At 40.6% G+C, this 18,250-nt stretch overlaps 1 protein-coding gene across 1 annotated transcript; it reads right to left on the bottom strand.

The window, feature by feature from the left end:
• Positions 1-543: 543 nt before the first annotated feature.
• On the bottom strand, positions 544-17,334 carry znf652 (zinc finger protein 652). Its single transcript, XM_006798287.3, has 6 exons — positions 17,031-17,334; positions 11,488-12,966; positions 9,307-9,454; positions 8,894-9,009; positions 6,239-6,383; positions 544-4,370 (listed from the first exon to the last, which is right to left on the bottom strand). The coding sequence occupies exons 2-6, from the start codon at positions 12,487-12,489 to the stop codon at positions 3,748-3,750; spliced, it is 2,034 nt and encodes a 677-aa protein (XP_006798350.2). The 5' UTR covers positions 12,490-12,966; positions 17,031-17,334; the 3' UTR covers positions 544-3,747.
• Between the last annotated feature and the right edge of the window lie 916 nt (positions 17,335-18,250).

Here is an 18,250-nt window from a genome sequence, read left to right as displayed (position 1 = left end):
AGGAGGTATTCTAGCAACAATAAATGCCTTAATGTGACCTCGGTGGATGTACACGCTGTTAACGCATGAATAAACCTGGCTGAGATGCAACAAGAGATATCGAAGTCGATTTTAAACACAGTCTTGTAATCTAATAGTTATATGGCCTCAAGGTGCATTTGCATATCTAAGAGGTACAATGTGGGTACTTGACTGTCAAGATCACTGCCCTCAAATACAATAAAGCCTGCTGTGACTTTAAAGTGAACAGGAAGTGCTCACAAAGAAGAGGATCTAAAACTTCTCTTGTCAAATAAATGCTCAGCAAAGCAAAGCTGTTGTTGAACCCTGAGGGTCATATGTAGCCCGCAGCCATTGTTAGGTAACATGTTGTGCCAAGAACCCAGTGAACCTAAAAATAGTAGAGTAAGAGCTGCAGTGGCAGCAAGCTACACTTTTCAGGAAAGGTAGGTATGAAAGTTAAACCGACCTGCTGCATTTCATAACCATCCGCATCCGGCAAAGCAAAACAAACAGAAACTCAGATGTAATAATCATGGCTACTTGTTTTTACTTTTAAAGTTAGCAGTCAGTTAAATGTACATTATCAAAAAAGGCCCAACTTTTTTTTTCCAACTTCTCCTCAATCCCCAGATAACATACAAAAAAAAAAAAAAAGAAAAAAAAAAAGAAGACAAACCAGGACATTATAAAGCTGCACATTTTGTACCAGATACAATAATAAAATACGCAATGCTACATTAAGTGGTTAAAAATACAAAGGGGAAAAGTATATTGATTTTTTTTTAAAACATCTTTAAAGAATATACAATGTTATTTTTCCTTAACTACCCAAGAAATTTAGTAGAAAGTGCATTCTATATAACAAAGAAAGGAGGAGGAGAATCATTCTGCAAACCGAGAAAACAAGACATGACACAGAGAAGGGGGAAAACTCCATGAACAGATAAAAACAAAGAAGTGCGTGGAGGGGCTAGTGTAAAGTCGCCAAAGCAGGAGGAACATCCCTTTCACGTTAAAGGGAGCACATACTGGAGAAAACAAAAAGTGTATTTCAATGATTTGATTTGAGCAGACACTGAAAGAAAATGTCCTTTATTTTGCCATGGTCCAATTCACACTACCCACCTCCACCTGGGATTCTCCTCCTTTCCTTGCCTAAAAAACATCCACTCAAAGTAATCACCTCCATCTCCGCCCTTTCCCGTGCAGCCACAACTGCTCTCTGTTCCACAATGCATTGTCAGTCCCACCCCTTCCTCCCTTCCCTGCGCCTCACCCACGCAGCAGTAAAGTGCAGAGAATACACACAAGTGAAAAGGCTTAAAAAAAGAAAGAAAAAAAAAAAAAAGACAAAAATCCATACTGCAAAATGCTGAATCACAGCAGTGAACCAGAGGGGACAGGATGATAAGCAAATAATGCAGCAGTATTAAGACCCACAGAAATGGCAGGATAATTGCAGGTCTCAAATCCAAAAAGAGACTAAACAATGGAGCTTAACCACTTCAGACTGAACACCATTAGAATGACACAAAGAGGGTCGTGGTAGATTTACTGCTATTGTTCAGGTCAGGTATCCCAAAATAGGCGTACATTGGGGCACACTGTGTAAAAGCAGCTTTTGGTACAAGAGCACTGGGGACAGTCAGACAGACACAGACTGCATGCACTCTTACACACAGACACACTCTAAACACACGATCAGACTGGATGAAGGGGAAAACCAAGCAATCCCAAATTCATTCCAACGCAAGCCAACCTTTTTCTTCTTTTACACAAGTAACATTCACACTGTTGGCTATTACATTAATAAATGTAATTTCTTTAGCTGATTTGATCAAACATATGCTTATCTATACAAGAATTCCAAGTATTAGAAGTTGTATGACCACTGCTTCTTATCCTGTCATTTCCTATCATGTGCTAATAACAGTATATCTACATGACAGAAGCATTCATTAGCTTAAAACTGAGCAGAAGACATTAAAATTAAATAATAAAACAAAACAAAACAAAACTAAAAATAAAAAAACAAAAAAAACATACATATGAGTTATCGGCCATCATTCTGCGTAGGCAACATTCAGCAACTTTAGACATGCATTTGCCTGTGTGGATCAAAGTATGTCAGTACGATCAAAGTACAAAAGAAAATAAAAAAGTAACGCCACCCCACACCAAACCGTGGAATATAGGCTGAGAGGAATATGCATAATTTCCCATTAAGAACTTTGATGAGTAAAGGTCCCAGTTGTGTATACTGTGTGTGTGTCAAATGACCTTTAACATGATAACCCGTATCATCGACAGCAGCGAAGGGAGGTGGGATATATCCTGATGGGGCCACGTGGTTGGCCCCTCACAGTGGCAGTACTCGACAGTCGTCCGTTATCTAAAAGCTTCTGTTGGCCAACAGTATTGAAAGCTGAGGCAGCACTGATTAAAGTAAATAAATCAGTGACCATGTGGTCTTTTGTGTGTATGCGTGTGCTTGAAAAAGTGTGAGGAGCGAGTGTGTGCGCGCCTAGGCAATGTCCTGCATAACTAGAGTTGTCTTGATCGCAAAATATCTAGTCAAACCTTGGATGCGCAGTAGAAAAGCTCAACTGGCAAGACATGTTCTGTATGACACAATACAATGCTATTATGTAGTTCATACTTCTGAAAATTAAGAAAAAAAAGCAAAAACAAAAGAAACATTTCATGTACTGGAATGGAAAGCACCATTTTATCATGTAATGAATCTCAGACTAAGTCCAGATTCAATTAACCACTTACAAAATCTTTTGACCAAATGTCCTTTTACAAAGTTCCTCCCCCCATCCTTACTGTAACCTATGGCACTGCATCTTGCACAACTTCTGTTGCCCCTCTGACAGAAAGGCCAGGACTTGACCTTAAGACAGAGAAAGGCTCAGGTAGAACCAGTTACAACATTCATTAAACGTTTCTGTGGGGCCCCAAGGCTCTGCAGTACGACTAGGAGGACAGGTGCAGTATTGCTATGGGGAGGACCTGCACAGAAAGCTCAAGCCCTGACCAATGTGCAACCTTATGGTCAAGTTGACATAAGGAGAAATCAGTGACACTGATCTTTTGATCAGTGAAGCCCAGGTAATACATGAGACGACTTCCATCAGCAGCTTTTGATGAAAATAATGTACAGACTGAGAACTTGCACTAAAATTGTTTTCTGCAGAAGAAATTGTTGAAGAAAATATTTGTCAGTTGAGCAGGATTTTAAAGTAGAGGTGTTACATGATGTGTACACTGAGGGTGCATAAGTCTATCTTCAGAATACACAGGGGTGTGTAAAGTTTAGCTTGAGTTACAGGAATCTGTTCGACAGGAGCACCTTTGCTTTATGTCCACACAGAAAGAGCTTCAACCACATTTCTCATGATCCATCTCATCCTTTTCTAATAGGAAAAAGATAAGTACTCATAACAGTTAGCACGACTGTGTAATGCATTGTGTTTTACTTGCACTATATACACAAATGTTTTAAACAAAAGCACGTAATTACAGTGCTGTTTATTGGGCTCTGAGCACTTATAAAACACATTTGATTTCAGTGCCTGAAGTCTCCTGTGTAGACACATACCGAGTAATGGTGCTGGTCACGCTACGCCTTCTCTGTAGACATGGCTTTGGGGGCCTTGAAACTAAAAAACTGAGGCAGGACTATGAGAAGACGTGGAACAAGGCGCGGTTTGGTGCTGGCCTACAGACCAGCAGCACAGTTCAGTGGTGCTGCGGGGCTCCGGGGCCCTTATCGGGAGGGGCCATGTGGTGCAGGTAGCTGCTGTCCTCGTGCCCACAGTGGTTTAGGGGCTCACTCTTAAAAAGAGCTGGAGGTGGGGGGAGGTGGGAGACAGGGGGCACTGCTAGGTGGTGGTGGGGGTGAGGTTGGGCATGTTGGGGTGTGCTTGAGAGGTGCTGCTGGGTTGATGAGGGGTGGGGATGATGGTGAGAGGGCGCTGAGTGGAGTGGCACATGGGAGAACGTGTGCCCCACAGTGCCTTGAGGAGGAATAGACCCTCCTGTTGGGTTGAGGCCCATGGTTGCTGAGGTGGTGGCCAGGGTGGCAGTTGAGGGCCCAGGGCCAGAGGTTGAGGAAGATGAGGAGAAGGTGTTGGAAAAGATCCGGACAGGCACAGGTGGGCCGCTAGTCTGCAGAACAACGGGGCTGGTGACCCGGAAACACTTCTCTTTGTGTGCTTTGAGCATGTTGGAGAAGCGGAAGCGTTGGCCGCACACCTCGCAGGGATAGGGCTTCTCGCCTGTGTGGGTGCGACGGTGGCGTTTCATGTTGGGTCGGCTGGTGAAGCTCTTCCCACAGATCTCACAAATGAAAGGCTTCTCCCCTGCATAGATTCATAAAAAACAACAATAACACTGAATGAGAAAAAAAGAACAGTTTCTACCAATTAAAAAGAAGAATGGAGCACAGGGGAAAAAAATGCATTACAATAAAATCATTCGGTGTCAAAAGTGAGGGTTAGAAAGTGTTAAATATTCAACAAAGTTAACTGTCCTCCCCCCTCCCTCTGCAGAGAGCAACAGTTCTCTTTTAAATATGTAAATAAGTTTTTGCTGTCAACCCACCCACTCCGCAGGAAGCTATTACAATTCACACTTTGAGCAGAGGAGATGTGAAAGTGAACAACAGCAGCTCCGTTGGATTGTCGCTCTCATTAACCTCCCTCCATGGAGCCACTGAATGTGCCTGCTACCACCCACACAGCCATCTATTAACAAGCTGCTGAAGGGCTCTCTAAATGCCTTATTCTTGCATGTTATGTGTGAAGCTCCTCCACACTAAATGAATATTAAAAGGTGACAGTTAATGTGCTAGTCTTCTGTAACTGTTACCTTACATTCACTCATGAGAATTCACATGGAAAAAAAAATCTGTATGCAGTGAACCAAACTTTGGGTGTTGAAAGTGTATGCTTCCTATTACAGAGCATGACTGGGTGTGTCTCCTCCTGGATGAGGCTAAATTGGTTGGTAGCAGCAGGGAGAGGAGAGGGTAGCATAATTATACATCACAAATAGAACTGTGAGAGCCTATGGAGTGCAGTGTGTCCACCCACGACAGGCACGGCTGGTGAAAAACAGTGAAGGACATACAGGCATCACTGCTTAGCAGTGGTCTTAGAAATAGCAATGCAGCAGAGACAGAAAATCAAAGGGGTGTAATACAGCATGTGTTTGGGTAGTCATTATAAGCCACAGTATATGCAAGGCTCCTCTTTGATGTAGAACATCCCTCTCATTAAAAATTCTGGGCAAAGTCTCCTGCTCTTACCACTATAATGTTCCTGTTGGCAACTCCCCATCTGATTCTTTTTTTAGGATGAGTATGGTGACTGGGTGGCTGGTAAAGCAGGCCAATGAAGGATGGTAAATGTTTGATAAACTTTAGATTTATAAAGTAAAATAAATCTATAGTCATTTGAGACTTTTGTTATATTTCAATAAGAGTACAAAGTGCTGTAACCGTCATGCAAAGGACAAAAAAAGATTTCGGAAACAACTGGTCTGTATGAAATGTAATTTTCCCCGTCAACAGCTGGGCCAACTTGGTCGTTGTAATTTGCTTCTGCACGACTGCATTTAAATAGAAGCTGGGAGGAAACTATGCAAACATGGAAAACAGAAGGGCAAGACATTTGTCGACTAAAGTAGCAAGTATCTGCTGAGTAGTCATTTCTTTGTTTTAGTTGACTGCAGAAAAAGAAATGTAAATTTTTTTTTAAAAAAAAAATGGGAGTTTTATTTTTATATAGACAATGATCAATGCCAAACAAAAATACTGTTTACATATATCAGATTTGGGGGTTGTGTGTAACCAGTTAGTGACATTATTTACTGAAGAATCCACAGTGGAGACATTACATTATTTGAAACTGGAATCTCCTGCTGTGAAGAAACTACAACTAGGGTACTATATTTGAGTGCAGCCTCGTTCAGTTTCTACAAACAAAGTGATGAGTTTTCTATAAAGCTTCCTGATTTCATAGAAATGCCTCACCACTTAAAAAGGGCTCTGAAACTAGAATTGGTTTCCTGCATTTAAAAAGCAGGTTAATACTGTCACTCATGTTTTTGCAGAAAGTCCATAGGTTTCAGAGCCATATGGATTATCCCAAAGGACACTGGCCTGATTGGCATGTGTGATTTTCCCAGAACACTTATGGAACTTAAAAGACCCACACTTGTTTCTCACCTGTGTGTGTCTTCATGTGCTCATCAAAGTACTGTTTCATGTTGAAGTCTTTGCCACACCACTGGCACATGAACTGCTTGTGTCCGATGTGAATGCTCATGTGGGAGCGCAGCTGGTACTTGTACTGGAACCGTTCGTCACAGTTCTACAGCAGAAACAACAGATGTGTTCAGATAACATGTCCACACACACACAGTCAGTACAACAGCATGCACACACACACAAAAAAAGCACACTTGCTGACACACAGAAATTGACAATCTGATTTAGATAAAACATTTATCATGCGCTACTCTTTCTGCATTGTCTAATGTGAAAATAGATTAGAAGTGAAATGTTTATTTTGACAACCGTAACCCAAGTAAATCAGTAAGGGTTTAAAATATACCGTAACATTGTTCAATCATAAAACAGCTTTTGATGTAACAAAAGCGGCTTCAGCTCTGACAATAAATCATTTATTGCTTTTGGCTGCTTCCTTGTTTTGTCCCAAATGATAATTTTGTGAAAATGTCAATGTTATTATTTAACATTTTCATAACTGTTGTTGTTAAATATAACTGTTGTGTGCCATTATTTAGAGTTATATGTACACTGCTGTGTAGGGACTGCTTTATGACGCATCACGCTTAAGAAACGCAGTTAGTTCCACAATCCAGCACCACTGTTCAGGTTATTTTGGTGCATGGAGCAACACTGTATTTGCAATCTGAGGTTTGTCTGGTCAGGGTTTTCTTGAAGTGAAGTATTCATAATGTTAATGTGGCACCACCTGACCAAATAAATGTCAGTAAGGGAAGAAAAGAAAGAAAAATAAAAGCCGCTTCTATAAACAGCCTATATACTTATTAAGGATATAGTTGAATATTTGATGACGACCTCAAACATCTGATTAGAGTAACTCCACCTCCATACATAGTTCTGGTTTGACCCCCATTTAAATAGTTGGGGAATGTAAAGGTCTTCGGCTGAAGTAAAACACTGTTTCAACTGTACCCAACCCAGCTGAACAAGAAAAACAAAGAAAAAACAAAACAAAACAACCATCATGTCACACAACATAACAAAACGCTTCTCTCACAGATGTCACATGCATACATTGAACATTTATTCCTTCAGCTATTTAACGCTTCAGTTAATTGGTGAACTGTGTTCCTGTGTGCTTTTCTAATATTTGACATGGTCTGGCTTCAGCTCCTCTGTAGAACATTGTCCACTGAATGCAAAACACACAGTGCACAGTCAACATCTGGAAGACACTGACTATTTTAGGTTATTCACAAACCACAGGACACAGATGTCTCCCAGCTGAAACTTACTGGTGTAAGTCTGCTTTTATAGCACACAAAAAAAAATTCTGTCACTCCATTCAAGTGATCCAACTAGTTTAAAACATATAATTGAATTAAAATAAATAAAATCAACAGTAAAATTCACACCAAAAATAAATAAGAAGGGGGGTGGTGAAATTTAAATGTTTGCTTATATAAAAATTTCTAAAGCCACTGCACTTTCAGCCTTATATAATTTTATTTGTTCAAGGGTATTTGAAGACAGTATGTAAATTAAACCATGCCTGCTGAAAAGGAAGCGAGTAACCACTATTATATGCCCTCCATGTTATGTAAATAATCTTTAACGCAAATATTTCAACTGCAACAAAACCCTGTGAAATTGTAAAAATAAAATGGCCTGTATTTGTATAGCGCTTTTCTAGTCCCTAAGGACACCAAAGCGCTTTACACAACCTGTCATCCACCCACTCACACACACATTCACACACTGGTGATGGCAAGCTACATTGTAGCCACAGCCACCCTGGGGCGCACTGACAGAGGCGAGGCGAGGCAACAAGTGAAGTGTCTTGCCCAAGGACACAACGACCGAGACTGTCCGAGCCGGGGCTTGAACCGGCAACCTTCTGATTACAAGGCGAACTCCCAACTCTTGAGCCACGATCGCCCTGATGTGATTTAAAATAATTTTTTTTCCATTCATAACAAGTATGAACTCAAAGAAGGCCAGCCAAAGAAATCTGTGCCTAAGGTACAGAAATCCTCTAGATACATGGATTAGCAGTAATCTATTTCCTCTTAAGTTTTACCACAGTTTTAAACTTTAGTTGTGGTGGGGACTGGGACACAAAAGCACTGGAATAAGTGAATATATAAGTCAATGAGCAAATAATACCCTTTAAGTTTTATGTGCTACAAATAAATAACTTAGAAATGCTGCATCTAAGTCTCTTATTATGCAGATTAACTGCTGGTCTACCATCTGCAGCTATATTCCTCTGAGGCCTCCATGAGTTTGGTATAGTGGCACATGAACCTGATCTCCACTCTAAACAGGTTCTGGTTGCAACAGCCCTTCAGCTCACAGGATCTCCAGAGTGGGAGGAGGACAACAGCCACAAGCTGTAGTCCGCAACAGGAGACTGGAGGAAAACAGGAGATGGAAAAGCCCAGACTAGGTGCTTAGCACACCCTGAAGTTTATATATATAGGTCAAAGGATTGTCCACAAGTAAACGGACTGTGGATGCATTGTTCTCTCAAACAAACAAAAAATAATAACACCCAAATATACTTGGATGGTTTATGTAGGGGAAATACTGATTCAGTCACTGTTTGAAGTCTATTGTTAGACATCTTACCTCACAACGAAAGGGCTTCTCTCCAGAGTGCTGGAGTGAGTGAACTTTCAAAGACATACTGCGCTTAAATGACTTCCCACACGTTTCACAGGTGAATGGCATGTCCTTCGTATGAGCTGGTTTTAAGAGAAAAAAAATGCATGTGAGATGGCGAAATCATAACAAACTAATCAAATTAAAGTTTTAACTAAATTGGTATTGCTTGAATAAATACTATGACGAGACATGATCATACAAAAGAATTTACATTTCACAATATTTAAAAAAAGGCAGCATGTTGTCACTAAAGACACTATGCTGAGTATCTATAAGAAAAAAAATGGATCTTGTACAGGTGAATATTATTTAATTGAAAGCCATGTGGTGTCTCACACTTCTAGATATCACAGTAACAGACAGCAGCTGCAACTTACCAACCATGTGCTTTCGGACGTGAGCCATAGTGTAGAATTTTTTCTCACAGATTTCACATGAGAACTTCTTTTCTGCATATCCATGCACAATTTTGATGTGCTCATGCAATGACCAGAGCTTCTTAAAAGACTTGCTGCAGGAAATACACTGAAGAACAACAACAAAAATGTATAAAAGGAAGACAAAAAAATATTAATATTAAGCATTTTGTTTTGATCAGCCAGAATTATTTTATTATACTCCAGCGCCCTCTGCTGGGCAACAATAGTCAAAAAAAGTCAGCAAGGGTTTATCTTGCTGAAATCCCTCTAAATCCTACCATCAAAGTAAAAACGGAAGAGGCCAAATCATCATAACTAAATCATTACTCTTGATTTAAAAAAAAAAAACAACAACAACAAAAAAACTTTAATAGTAATACTTCCTTCTTAAATCATATCGAACATAATGCAACCCGATCAAAAGACCATTTTAATTTCAAAGTATAAATCAGTCGTACTTGGACAGTTGCAGACATGTCCAAGTACTATACATTGATGTTTGGCCATGACCAAACATCAAACTGGGCGTTGCAGTCATTTCTGTCTAGCATGAGTTTTATGGTTAGGCTGTTGTCTCCCTAAAATAAAATATCTTGCAGTGTGACAAGATAACAACCAGATGAACTGTGAAAAAGTATCCACACAAACTGCAAAACGTAAAACCAAAGTGGCCAAAAAAAAAAAAAAAAAAAAAGTTTCTTCCAGCTGACTTTTAGCATGTGATTGCCAAAATATCATGTGAATATTTTCCAACAACGTGTTCCTTTTTTCTATGTTAACAAAATCAATCAATTAATAAAATGAAACACTGTGGAACCAGTTGTGTGATCATACTCTTGCATCATGTTCTCTTTGGTTATCAGAAAAGCTGACAGAAAACATGAAAGTGGAAAAATTGAACTTCATAATTCAGAGCCTTTTAAATTAGATTGTTAGTACACATGCACAGAAATTACTTATTTTGAGAGTTGCTTCAAGGACAAAAAATAAGGGGGAAAAACAAACAAAAAAGAAAACGAAAAAAAGAAACAGTTGCACAATTACACATATTATATCTCCATGACGTGAGAACAGGTTTCTTTATACCCTGTAATTGTTTCAAACGGTTTTGGGTGGCTCAGAGGAAGCTGCTCAAATAACATTTTCTTTAAACTGCATATGCAAATCAAGCAGAACAAACCAAGGGCTAAATAAAGCTGCTAAAAACAGCTGTATAACCCTTGGGGATTCAGATGCTGAGTCGCCTTTTTCAATTTTAGAGAAGTTAAATCACAATGCACCTTCTTTCACTGAAATATTTTTGATAATAGATGGCAGATTTAAATAACGTCAGTTTCAGATGTCCTGTATCTAAAATTTTGCTTAAGCATTACCAGTAATGCACACATGACTTTTCAAACAAAATACAATTAGTATTTTTAGGTTGCATATTTGACAGAAAATTTCTGTGCTGCTTTACCCCAAACCATGACAATGTTGTTATCAATAGCTTATGAAGTAAATTCAACACAAACTCCTACAGCTGTATTGTTGTGGTGGCTGAAAACAATATGGCCCTCAAAACATGGAGCTAGCACACAATCTAAACATAAATTACACAGGAAATGCATAGACCGAGCTCAGATTTCCCGTCATTTCTTCAAAGCACACTGCAGGTTAAGTTATGTTTCAGGAGATAAAATGTTATGGCATTTTTTTTGTGTGCTTTTACTTTCATGGTAATAACTTCTAATTACCATTGTCTAGGAAGAATTTTTATAAAGCAGTCCACGATAACTTTAGACGTTTTTCAAAACTTAATGAATATCAGAAGAGGAAAGAAAGCTACAGAAATACTGCAGAATTTTAAGGCTAATATCATGGCTAATGTGACAAGTTGAACACTTCTGGAATTTAGGAATATCTAATTCAGCTAAATTAAATTTCTTGCTATATGTGCTTTTTACTGACCTTTCTGCATATTTCATAACTGATATCTGTTTTAATTAGTGAGTGATGAATGTTGTATAATGGCTCCATAAAATCACTAGCATGAAGCACCTTGAAAGCTGCATCCCCGTGAAATGACTGTTGGCCACCTTAGTTAAAAAGCCATTTACAAGAGTAACTACACAAATATCAGATAAAGGTTTGGATTACCTGAATGTTCTTCTCACAATCAGTCTGCTGGTGCAAGGCTAGCTCACTCTCCAAGACAAACTTCTTGCCGCACTTGTCACAGATCTGCATTCGTCTGTGTGTAACATTCATGTGCTTCTCCAGGTACCAGCGTGTGTTGAATACTCGAGGGCATTTTTCACATGCCAGCATCTCCTTCTCCTCCACCTCTGCTTTCCCTCCTGATGGTACAGTAGGAGAAGAGGAGGGAGCTGACCTAGCTGACCTGCCTTTGCTCTTTGGAGGCTCTGTGCGTTTCCGTCGCCCTCTGGTGGTCATTCCAGCAGGGGAAGCACCCAGAGCTGTTCGCAGACTTTTCCTCCGTGGCTGGCTGGAAGCTGCTGCACTACTAGACCCTCGACGGGTTCTCTTTGACCGCGTTCTTTGACTTTCAACTTCATCTTCCTCCTCATCTTCCTCCTCATCCTCCTCAGGGCTCTCATCTTCCTCCTCCTCCTCTTCCTCCTCTTCCTCGTCGTCATCATCACTTCCAGCTCTTTCAGAGTCATCTGCTGTGGTTCCAGTTTTATTGTCCCCTTTGGATACATGAAGTGTCTGGTTGTTCAGGTTGACCTCCACAATGATTTGCTCACGCTTGAAACTCTCCTCACCATCCTCACCCTCTTCTTCCTCCTCATCTTCATCATCATCTTCAGTATCATCAGAGGATCCATCATTGCCTGCCTGGGACCCCTGTGTCCCCACCTCCTGCCCAGCACCCCCCTCTCTGAAATACTGCTGATGTTGGTGTTGACCAATGTTCTGATCTCCCATGGATGTCTTGGCTGCCATTTTATTGTCCACTAACACAGAATAAGGCTTGCCACCAACCTCCCTCTTATAAATCTTTCCCGTCAAGTCCAGGTCTGGGTTAGGAGAGTGAAAGTAGGACTGGGACACCGGTGCCCTGCGTCCTTCCTCCTGTGACATCCCGCCAAGACTAGGGATGGAAACCTCTTCCTTGAGGCTTTGACAGGATTTCATGAAGAGGGAGAAGGTATGGAGGGGTACAGTTAGTAGGAGCACAGGGCAAGGGAAAAGAGTAACAGCGGTGGTAACTAGGTAGACTAGCCTACCCTACAAGGAGAGGCAGGGGACACCACACTAATCCCCCACCCTCCTTCTACTGAAAAGACAGGAAGGAGGGGATGAGGTGAGAGACAGTCAACCGGATTCAAAGAGAGCATCCATGCCGTCCAAGCAAAGAACTGCAGCTGTATAGACATACAATCAGTTCCAACTTTTGTATCATGTGCTTAAGAATCAGAAAGCAAAACCAAAGTCTTAACGTTGATTCTCAACATTTAAAATGATCCCCTCCAGTTGTTGAGCTGCAGGCTGCTGCCCTGCAGAGCGCCAGTCTTCAAACAGCAGAGCAGGTAAAGATGAGCTGAATACCAAAAACGGAAATGCTGTAAGGACCTCTGCGTCTTGCTTGAACAGCCATTTGTTGTGCATTACCTATGAGATAAGACAAAGAAACAGAAGAATATAGATGAGAGTGTTCCGTGTGACCTGAAACTACAGCCATATTGTCAAGTTCTGAACAGTGAGTGCCACACTTGGCCACAAATGTTTCAGTGTTGTGTGTAGGAGTGGAAACCACAGCTTTCACACATGAATGCGAGTGAATTCAATTTCAACAAATGAGCAGTCTAAATATTTCTAAACCACAACTGAAACACCTCATTATAAAGCAGAGACAGTTTGCTTTATAGAGTGACACATCAACATTCATGCTTGCAATAAGGACATATTTAGATCAACTAAAGTGCAACAAGTTACAACTTCTTCTCAGTACTGAAAATATGTAACATATCTTCTTAAAGACGATCTGATCGATGCCAATGCTAGAGCAGAAAACAGCCTGTTTGTTAAACACCATCGGTTGTCTATGCACAAACACCGATGCAATCACTGTAAACTACCTACAATCTGAAACTAAATAAATTGGTACTCACTCAGTCCTAACTGTGTTCCCGTGGTGATTAGAGACCATTTACAGATATACTTCTCAGAAAGCAAAAGCCAGATTCAAGTCCTAAAGCACACTGATTAAACAACACCAGATCTTCTTCAACATCACACATGCACAAACCTCCCATTGACTGTTGGAGAGTATAGTGTAACCACAGCTTAGGAGCTTGTATTGCAAATACAACCACAGGAAACTGTATGTCAACCTTTCAGTGAAGCCGAAGTAGTGCACATCTTGTAACCAACAGTATTATCACTGTGCTCATGCAAGTAACAGCTCAAAAAACATTGAATCAAAGAGTAATGTATTACTTATGTATGATGTTGGCTTTGGTGTACATGTAATCCTGGAACTGACCCTGAATGACAGGTTGCTGACCTTGAACAACCCTACACCCTACAAACCCTTTTGAGTGTGCACCAGGGCGGTTTGCTCGCTAGAAAACCTCCCCCCATGCAATAAACAAAAATTACATTTCCTTTCCAGGAGACAGCAAACATCCTCTCCTCAGAATCTTCACAAACATCTTATGCTTAAATTTCAAGAACTGACACACCACTGTCTACAAAGAAATCACAAACAGGCTAACAGGTACTTTCACATTCACACACACCCCCACTCCACCCATGAACTCTACTTTGTTCTGATGTTTAAGTCACCATTAGAAAAGAGTTTCTGTAAATGCCAGAAAAAGGAGCATTACTGTGCAAATAATGGGAAATGCAGCTGAGACGATGGGTCACACTTTGTAATTAAGGCATAAGCCTAATTATTTTACTGTGATCAAATATTAATCATAACGAGTTCTCTGAGGCTTAACCAGATCATTATTTGTCAGTTAAACTGTTGGTGTAATTTGTGGTGTCTTACATTTACTACCACTGATTTAATCCTACCTGGCAACAGAAGCTGCACCTGCTGAAAATAATCTTGAATAAAACCAGATTAATTAAAAATAGGCTATGAAACTTCGGTGATCCAAACTTAATGTGAGCTAAAGCCATCTTATTTAAGATTTTCTTTCTAATTCACTGGTCGTTTCCCAAAGATTGTCTTTTCACCTCAAGACTTGAGGTGCGTATATCTGGTGAATTTGATCCTCTGTAGATAAGCATGTTGCAGTGAAGGCAGAGATAAGCTGAACTAAAGCAATTTTTTAAGCCAGAGATTAATCAGTTGGTTCTACCTCATTTTGCATGCAAAAAAGTAAGCCATTTATGTAGACTTTGGGTATGCACATATAAGGCACACCTGCCTTCCTGTGTAGGCTGACTCTGATCCTTTCTGAGAATTGGACAGGAGCTCTGAGAGCATTAAGACCACAAGGGGAGGGCAAGCTCGGCACTGACAGAGCAACTTAACTCACATGGTAGTCCTAGACACAAAGCCTAATAGATTATCCTGTGTCTAGATGACAGAGCAATATAAACTGCAAGAGAACCCCCACACCTAAACATGCAATTATGCTGGTTTACATTCTCGTTTGAAAAAAAGGCAACAACACAGCCAATTTATTACTATACCAATATAAAACTGATCAAAAAGACATTATTGCTGATCGTTTTTAAAATAAAAATGAAAAAAAAGCACATAAACAGTGTGGTTATACAACCTTGTTGAGTATAACCGTTCTACTGCTTATCATTATCAACGATGAGTCATTTTGGGGTTTCACTCTCTGTGAAATAATGCAGTCCTTTGATGTGGGAATCAAGCAGAGCGCAGACTTCTCAATATCACGAGTAATTAGTTTACACATTCACCTTGTAGGATAGGGAGGTCAAACTTTTAGAAATGTAGATCGTTTTGCGACTGCCTATTGAAGTTTTAACAGCTTTCAAAGATGAACTTTGTACCCTGATGCAAAAAAAGAAAAAGAGCATCAATGAATGTCTGGATTACTGAAATGACCTGTCAGCCAGAGACTTACTAATGCTCAGCAAAAGTTGCAGAGAAATCAAAGTTTTTTCAGCAATGGCCAATTCATAGCTGTCCTCAATCACGTTTCAGAGAAGCCAGAACTCATTTCATATGTAAGCCACAAAGCCAGTCATATACCGGATAGATGCTACTGTGGCTTAAGATATTTGTATGACACAGGATGGGAGTGTAACTGCAACGGCAGCATACAACACTTAAAACCCATCAGCATTAAATAGTACACATGCTGACAAGTACTTGGCTAAACTTTGACAGTTAAGCAGAGGAGACCTTTGAAGTCAAAATGTGTCACGCTTGCTTCGTACTATGCAGCAGTGCTACTCAAATCCATGCACCCGCTTGAGTCTAGACTTTAATGAGCTTTCCCTTTTGCAGCTTGTGGAGGACCTTGTGAAGGTTCACATTCCTGACTCTGTCCAAACTCATAAGACCTTAACCAGCTCACTGTGTGGTGCACTGCAGGGGTGCTCCATGCCTCGGTAGGTATTTGGCCCTCAAACCCATAATCGAGGTCATAGAGCAGTACCTAGGGTTTTTGATATAGCACATATCATTTGAGGCACTACACGAGGTGGTCAAGGAATATGTCAGCTCCCATCTCTTCCACACCAGCTTTTTAGGAGACACTGCTGAGCTGTTTACTTCTGGGATATCTCTATTATGGATAAGGAAAGAAAACATGGTATCCTTTAGCACTTTGACACTCTGATTTGGACTGTGAAAACACACCGAAACGTGACTATAATAAAAAAGGGTTTCATATGCATCAAAACGAAGTAAATCACATGCGCATATGAATTTGTTTTCGTCGGGTTGGATGCAGCGTATTCAGCTACAAGACTTGCAGTTAACGCTGCAGTGTGTTTGAAGCAAAGAAAGGGTTAAAACAAAAAGGCAACATTGTACAACGAACAACAGTAACGTTGTGCAGGCCAGGCCAACTTAGGCTACTTAGCTAGCTAGCAGTAGTCCATAGGTACTAACCTGCACACACATGACAAGCTAACTTGGCTACATTAGCTCAAGGTGCAGCCATTAGATGTTTTAGTGCAGTTAAGGTCACTTCATTTGGAGAACAGTCATACTAATACACAAGCACTACAATCTAAAGGCTGGTGTTTGCAGACAGGCAGTGGCTTCCAACAAAAGAGTAGTTTCACTTTTTAAAAAAAAAAAATCATAAACCGCCCAGGTTGGTGCTAGTTAGCTCAAAGCTAGCGTTAACGTCAATATTTAGCATTAACGTTACATTTAATTTCGATGCTGCACTCCGAAGGGAAAGTCTGACAGTTTTCGGACCCTCGTGAAGCTAAACGAAAAGCTGATGTCATGCTTTATCATCAGTGTTTCTCTCTTGCTGTGGTGCAGTATGAAAAATGCCGCTTTCTCAACAAAACCCAGACTGCTCTACTGGTAAACCCACTCAACTCGACACTGTCATAAAGTCAGCGCTAGCCGGGCTCGCAGACTGCTCTCACCGTAGCTTCGGCCCCGCACTACCGGCGAACCACGGCTGCTGTTTCCGACAGCTGTCATGCGTGTCACACATGTAAGTGCTTAAAATCAACTAAAACAGCGATATTTTGTTGTCGGTTTGCTGGCTTACCTCCGTCAGGGCGACCTTCTTCTTGCGTTCGTGCAATCAGAGTTGCACAGATTCAGGGTTGCACACGCATTTCTCCCTCCCTCTCTCTCGCTCTCTTTTCATTCACGGATATGCATTTAGACGGGCCACTGCCACTGGTCTTTGTGTGCAAAATGTGGGCGCTTATTTGTTTATGTCCGCTATAGACTGCGGAGATATCTACGCACCGGCGTCCTCAACCCCGCTACGTGGCCCGGCCAAGCTCTCGCGTGTACTACCGTCGTCCCGCGCTCATCCCAGGCATCCAGGCCGCTGTCTGGATGGGCGCGCGGCAGCTTGTCTGGTCTGGATTCTTTTCGTCTCCCCTCCAAAGCAGACAGGGCACGGCGCGCGCGCACGTGCTGAGCTTAAATCCTTGATTGATGAAATCATAATGAGAAGACCCCGAGGGCCGTTTAATCCTCCCAGAGGAAAAATTCTAAAACTACAATAAATGCAATCAGTTTTTATCACAGACTCTTAAACTTTAATATCGTTTCTATTTTAATTTGGGGTTTGTTTTGGTAACAGCCGTTTTAACTGACTCAAGCCCTCCAGTTTATTTCCATGAAGACTCTCGGGAAAATGACCAAACTGCGATATTTCTGCGATATTAAAACATTTAAAAAAATGCATGGATGTATATAAAGAACACAGGAGAAAAAAAGTGTCGAAACTGTCTCATTCTAAAGAATCAAATTATCGTCATAGTTTACTTTTATTGTCGATACAAAATAAATCTTCCCTTTAATTAAAAAACTACTATTCCTTCCAGTTTGAAACACTTTTTTAGTATATAGTTTTTTTTAAAAATTGTGTACCTTTTATTTTCTTAAAGCAAGACAAAATAAATGCCGCCCCCCACCACAGTGACAGTTATGCCTGTGTAAAACATCTCTGTGCCTTGGCCAAAAAGACTGACAACTGAGAGGCAGAAAGGCGATTTAATAAATCATTATTTTCTGCAACACAGGGCCTAGATTCTTTTCCATACAAACTGAAGATAGCAAAGAAAAGAATCAAGTACCATCCTGTACCACTTGCTAAGCATATTCCAATTGATTCGGAGTAACATTAGTGTGACAAAGGTATCTGAAAGAAGGCGGCAGACATTAAAAAAAATAAAATAAAATAAAATTCTCTAGTAAGCCTGAATGACTGAAGCCAAATGAATAAACAATGTCAAGACACATACCTTGCAG

Source organism: Neolamprologus brichardi, chromosome 4 (genome assembly GCF_056152115.1).
Source record: "Neolamprologus brichardi isolate AB-2024 chromosome 4, ASM5615211v1, whole genome shotgun sequence".
In the NCBI taxonomy this organism is placed as follows: domain Eukaryota; kingdom Metazoa; phylum Chordata; class Actinopteri; order Cichliformes; family Cichlidae; genus Neolamprologus; species Neolamprologus brichardi.
This window is presented reverse-complemented; position numbering and strand designations above follow the sequence as displayed.